Source organism: Salvia miltiorrhiza, chromosome 7, assembly GCF_028751815.1.
Source record: "Salvia miltiorrhiza cultivar Shanhuang (shh) chromosome 7, IMPLAD_Smil_shh, whole genome shotgun sequence".
In the NCBI taxonomy this organism is placed as follows: Eukaryota; Viridiplantae; Streptophyta; class Magnoliopsida; order Lamiales; family Lamiaceae; genus Salvia; species Salvia miltiorrhiza.
This window is the reverse complement of record NC_080393.1, coordinates 58,651,444-58,657,131: the sequence shown is the minus strand read 5'-3', so window position 1 is coordinate 58,657,131 and position 5,688 is coordinate 58,651,444. Positions and strand designations below refer to the sequence as shown.

General features: G+C 37.6%; 1 protein-coding gene across 1 annotated transcript; it reads right to left on the bottom strand.

The window, feature by feature from the left end:
• Positions 1-1,082: 1,082 nt before the first annotated feature.
• Positions 1,083-4,289, bottom strand: LOC130995164 (ankyrin repeat-containing protein At5g02620-like). The gene is made up of 3 exons (XM_057920314.1): positions 3,654-4,289; positions 2,068-2,487; positions 1,083-1,972 (listed from the first exon to the last, which is right to left on the bottom strand). The coding sequence occupies exons 2-3, from the start codon at positions 2,452-2,454 to the stop codon at positions 1,466-1,468; spliced, it is 894 nt and encodes a 297-aa protein (XP_057776297.1). The 5' UTR covers positions 2,455-2,487; positions 3,654-4,289; the 3' UTR covers positions 1,083-1,465.
• Positions 4,290-5,688: the final 1,399 nt, after the last annotated feature.

The following is a 5,688-nucleotide window of genomic DNA, read 5'->3' as shown; positions in this document are numbered from 1 at the left end:
TCCTGCGCCAAAGCATTGCAAACTATGCAAAATCACATGAAACCACGGCAAAACGCACACTAAACTAGGTAGCTAAAATACACACATCAGGCTCTCAAACACACAACTAACTTTTATTAAAACATATACCACCATTCATGGGTAGATATTTGAGGGACGAAGATAGTATATAATAATAGCAAAAAAAATAAAAAATAAAATTAATAGTAATAGTAATAAATAATACTCCCTCCGTCCGCCAAAAGTATTCCACTTTGGCCGGGCACGGAGTTTAATAAAATGTGTGATGATGTTGATGTAGTGGAGAAAGGGTCCCACCACTTTATGAGATGTGTGGTTGAGATTGAATTTGAGGTGGGTTTTTTGTAAATAAAGAGTGTTTGTAAGGATAAAATATAAAGGTGGATGGTGGGACCATGGCTTAAAAAGGAAAGTGGAATACTTTTTGCGGACGCCAAATATAGTAATTGTGGAATACTTTTGGCGGACGGAGGGAGTATAAATAAATTAATAATAATAAATTAAAGTGGATATTGAGTCTCACACCTTTTGTATAATGAGTAGGAATAAGATTTTTTATTAGTATAAATTTCTGGGATTATTTCCAAATAAGGAAAGACCACAATTTTTAGGAATGTACTAATAAGGTAATAAGACCATAATTTTCTGGGACGGTGGGAGTTTTATATATTTGAAGAAAGTTGAAAAAAAATGTTACTCCCTCCGTCCTAATAATAGTATCCCATAACTTTTCTGGATGGAGATTAAGAAATGTGTAAAAAGTAGATAAGCTGGGTTGGTGAAAATTATTTAAATATTAGGTATAGAGAGATAATATATTGCCAAAAAGGGTATGAGACATTAATATTGAGACGGCCCAAAAAAGAAAGTGGAACACTGCTTTAGGGACGAAGAGAGTATAATATTACTCTCTTCATCCACATAAAATGTAATCAATTTGTCATTTTTGTCCGTCTACATAAAATATACCGAGTATATTTTTGGTAAGTTTTTACTTACAATAAAATGGGACCCATCTTCCATTCACAAGATACTGAACAATTTTATTAAAACCGATGGCACATAAAAATGGGTATTGATTATATTTCAAAATAAAAAAATATAACAATATTCCCCGTACATTTTACGGGTGCAAATGTGCTAATATAATCTAAAATATGAAGACTACAAACAATCATAATTTATTGGCGTAAAGTCACAGAGACCTTTGATCGAACATCTCTCGCGCATATGCTTCCCGCGATTATTCAAGCAAATATAATACCTCTCCTTCCTCTGCAACTACACTCCAATGAGATGTCGCAGACGTTTATATTCATAACGAGATTTTCTCCTCCACGAGGATTGCAAGCCCTTGACAGAAACGTAGAGAACTAGCAACAGAATGAAGCTGAGGAAAACACACACCACCGCCGCCACAATATACCCAATCGTTTGCTCTTCGTTAGGAGTGGTCATGATCAATGAAGCCCCATAGCCCACCGCGAGCGACGTCAGCGACAACCACATCGCCGTCGTGGCCACCGCCAGAAAAAAGATGTGCTCCAGCGGCAGGGGTGGTGACGAGCATGATTGTGATGAGAGATGAAACGAAAGCCGTGGTGTTGGCATCGACGAATATCTTATACATATTGGGATGCGTAGATGCCATCACAGCTTCGCCGGCTTTGTGCGATCGTGTGTCGTCCTGCCACACGCCGCCGGGGGGCTGGAGGACGGACTGAAACGCCATGGTGGCGATCAGGACCGCCACCACCATTGTGATGTCGGTCATCTTTGGGAGGATCCCCAGCAATTTTGAACGATTTGACAAACTATTCAAGATCTTTTTTGTTTCTGGATAGGTTCTTGGGTCTTGAGGGCTCTCCTTCAAGATATCCAACGCTGTTTTGCCCATCGAATTCGTCATCTCCTTGTCTAGTTTAGTTCTTTGCACCAAGTATCTTATCATCTGAGTTTTTAATTAATTTCATGCAATTAACACAAGTATATATAATCAAATTGAAATGACGAAGACAATAAACAAAAGGGTTTGTGGTTAATTACCTCAAGTTGATTGCACCTCACAGCCAAATGCAGTATTGTCTCGCCATCATCATCCTTTGCACAAACAAGTTCCCCCAACTTCGGCACTAAAACCTCCAATGCTCTAAGCTGACGATGTTTCACACACAGATGCAGCACAGTTTGCCCGCGACGCACTCTCTCCATCGCAGGATACAAATCGAGTCGAAGCAGTTCCTCCAAGATCTCGACATTCCCATCCATGGCCGCAACATGAACAGGGTTCATATCATGGCCGTCTCGCCACCAGCACGTCTCTGGGGCTACTGGTAACAATCTCTTGGCGATCTCGAGCTTCCCTTCTTCTACTGCGATGTGAAGAGGCGACAGTTTTTGGGAGTCTGAGATCCGAGCTAGCCGCAGATTCATCTTCAACAACTCTTCCACAATGCTTACTTGTCCCTGTGTATTTGCTATGAGTAATGGATTTCTTCGAAATGCAAATTATATTGATTCAATAGATACAATAGACTTCTTGGTATTATTATAATAAGGAATATAATAAGGTTATTGAGAACCCTAATCTCATTGTGATTTTTTTAGCTCAAATTTAAAAATATTACAAATATACTCATCTTTCTTATTCATTTAAGGGTAAATATCATGAAACCCCTGAACTATACCCATTTTATCAAAAATACCCTGAAACTTTCGAAATGTTTTCTAAACCCCTCAAACTATCAAGTTTTTATCAAATATATCTCGCATCTATTTTTGGTTACCAGAAACGTGATGTGGCTCGCCGGATGCCACAATGTAATTTATATAAACGGCGTCGTTTTTGCCATTGCATTTTAAAAATAGAATATAAATTACATTGTGGCATCTGGCGAGCCACATCACGTATTTGGTGACCGGAATATAGATGCGAGATATATTTGATAAAAATCTGATAGTTTGAGGGTTTTAGAAAACATTTTGAAGTTTCAGGGTATTTTTGATAAAGCGGGTATACTTCTGGGGTTTTCATGATATTTACCCTGCATTAATAGCCCAAGTTAAGCTTTTCTAGCCGCCAAAGTAGTTGATGTGTTTTTCAAAAAACAGACATCAAAACCAATGATATGCCTACATACAATCTAGAAACACTTTTTAAAAATGCTAGAAAACAAACCAATCTATGTTTAAGTTGCCCGAATATTGTGAGTCGGGTTATTAAGTGAACAATACAAATAAGTACATAGTATTATATATATTTGTAATAACTTTTAAGTTTAAGCTAAAAAATTAACCATGAGCTAAAAAATTTCAAACTCATACAATTAATCTAGCTAGAAAGCCTAAAATGAACTAATTTACTACAAAACCAAATATTGGGACATTATTGAAACGCTTCAAAATTAGGCCTGATTTTTCATGTCCAAAGATTTGAACTTAAATTGCAAGTATCCACTATATTTAGTGCATAAATGTCTATATATAGTCATAATATATATATCAACCACCACCCATTGGGATGGTCCCAGACAATTAATCTCATCATTCTATAAATTATTACAACTTATGTCGACTGTGTGACTAATTAATCAAACGATGAAGTCAAGAAAGGATAAGAGTTGAGATTTTACCTGAAGCTGATTGCTCCTCACAGCCAAATGCAAGAGTGTCTCGCCATCATCATCCTTTGCACACACAAGCTCTCCCAACTTCTCCACCAAAACCTTCAACGCCTTAAGCTGCTATGTTTCACGCACAGATGCAGCACAGTCTGCCCGCGATGCAGCCTCTCCATAGCAGGCAAACAACTCTCTCGAAGGAGGGTGCTCTAATATCTCGACATGCCCGTTCATGGCGGCAACATGAACCGGGTTCATGCCTTGATCGTTGCGCCACCAGCACATCTCCGGAGCTTACTGATAGAAGCTTTGAGGCGATCTTGACGTGCCCTTCTGCTGCTGCAATGTGGAGAGGCGATGATTTCTGGGAGTCTGGAATCCGAGCTAGCCGCGGATTCATCTTCAACACCTCTTCAACGATGGCTTCTTGTCCGTGCATTGCTGCTATGTGTAGCAGATTTCTCGAACATGAAAATGGGGATTCATGAACAAGATATGGATTTTCTTGAAGCAGTTGTTCAAGTGTTGCTACATCCCCTTTTGATGCAGCATCGTAGAGTTTCTTTTTCAACTGCTTCTTTCACCATTCTTCCCCACTAACTATATATTTATGCCTTCTTTTTTCTTTCTCTAGTTTCACATGAACTACACAAATGACGTATGTATATATAGTATACAAGCACACCCCCCCCCCCCCCCACCCACCCCCTCGCAGTCTCAAGGAAGCAGCCTGCAGGAAATGTTTGAACAAAGACTTATGCAGTTAGGACTGTATCTTAAAAAAAAAAAAAAAAAAAAAAGACTTCTGTTAGGACTGACCCAAGAAAATTTTGTACGTGGTTTTGTAGCTCTCAAACAGTACAGATCAGATTCATTGAATCTAACATATGCTAAAAGAAATATTATTGTAAGATTTAAATAGTACTCCCTCATGTAAAAATGGTCCTAGAGTGACACGAGTTTTAATAAATATGATTAAATATATTATAAGTGGAGAAAGGGTCTCATCTTTTTTTGATGAACTTACAATATTAAATAAAGAAAAACAGGCCGCGCCACAGGGGACTCGAACCCAAGACCTTTGGCCTTGGGCATATAACCCCTTACCGCTTGGCCAACACACGCACACGAAAGGGTCTCATCTTAAAAGTAGGGTGATAACGTCCATAAATAGAATATGACTACTCCCTCCGTCCCAATATTGTTGGCCACATTTCCTTTTAGTTTGTCCCACTATTGTTGGCCACTTTCCTAAAATGGAAATATTATCACATTCAATCTCTTACTTTATCACATTATCTCTCCTACTTTATCACTTTATTACATAGCTCTCTCCTACTTTATGCACATTATCTCTCCTATTTGATCATGTTATTACCTTCTCTCTCATACTTTAGTCACCTTCTCTCTCCTACTTTATTAATGTTATACTATATTACCCACACACTTAAAATACTAATCTACAACTCCTTAATTCCCGTGCCGAAACCAAATGTGGCCAACAATATTGGGACGGAGGGAGTATTTTTTTATGGGCATCCACAAAAAAATATGAGTATTGTTTTACAGGACGGATGGAGTATTAATGTATATAAATTAGTATTAATATATATAAAGAAATATTATCATAAGAAAATATATTAATGTATGTCTGAACATATAAAAGTATAGTTCTCTATTTTAGTCTGAGAAGGAGAACCGTGAGATTTAATGCTAGACCAGTCTTCACTATTTAATTAAATTAATGTCGCTAAAGACAAAAACCGTACTCCCTCCGTCCACAATTTAAAGCTTCACTTTGGTGTGGGCACGGAGACTTAGAAAGCTGAAAAAGGTAATGTGGATGAAATATAAGGGTAGTTGACTAAAATGATAAAGATAATTGATTAAAAGTGATAATAGGTGTTGTGAGTGTGTCCACTAGTGATAAAATGTAGTAAATATAGAATATAAAAATGATAAATGTGCTTTAGGTGAGTACATTAGTGGCAAAGGGTAGTAAATATAGGAAAAGAAGAAGAGTAAAAAAGTATAAAAGTATAATAGG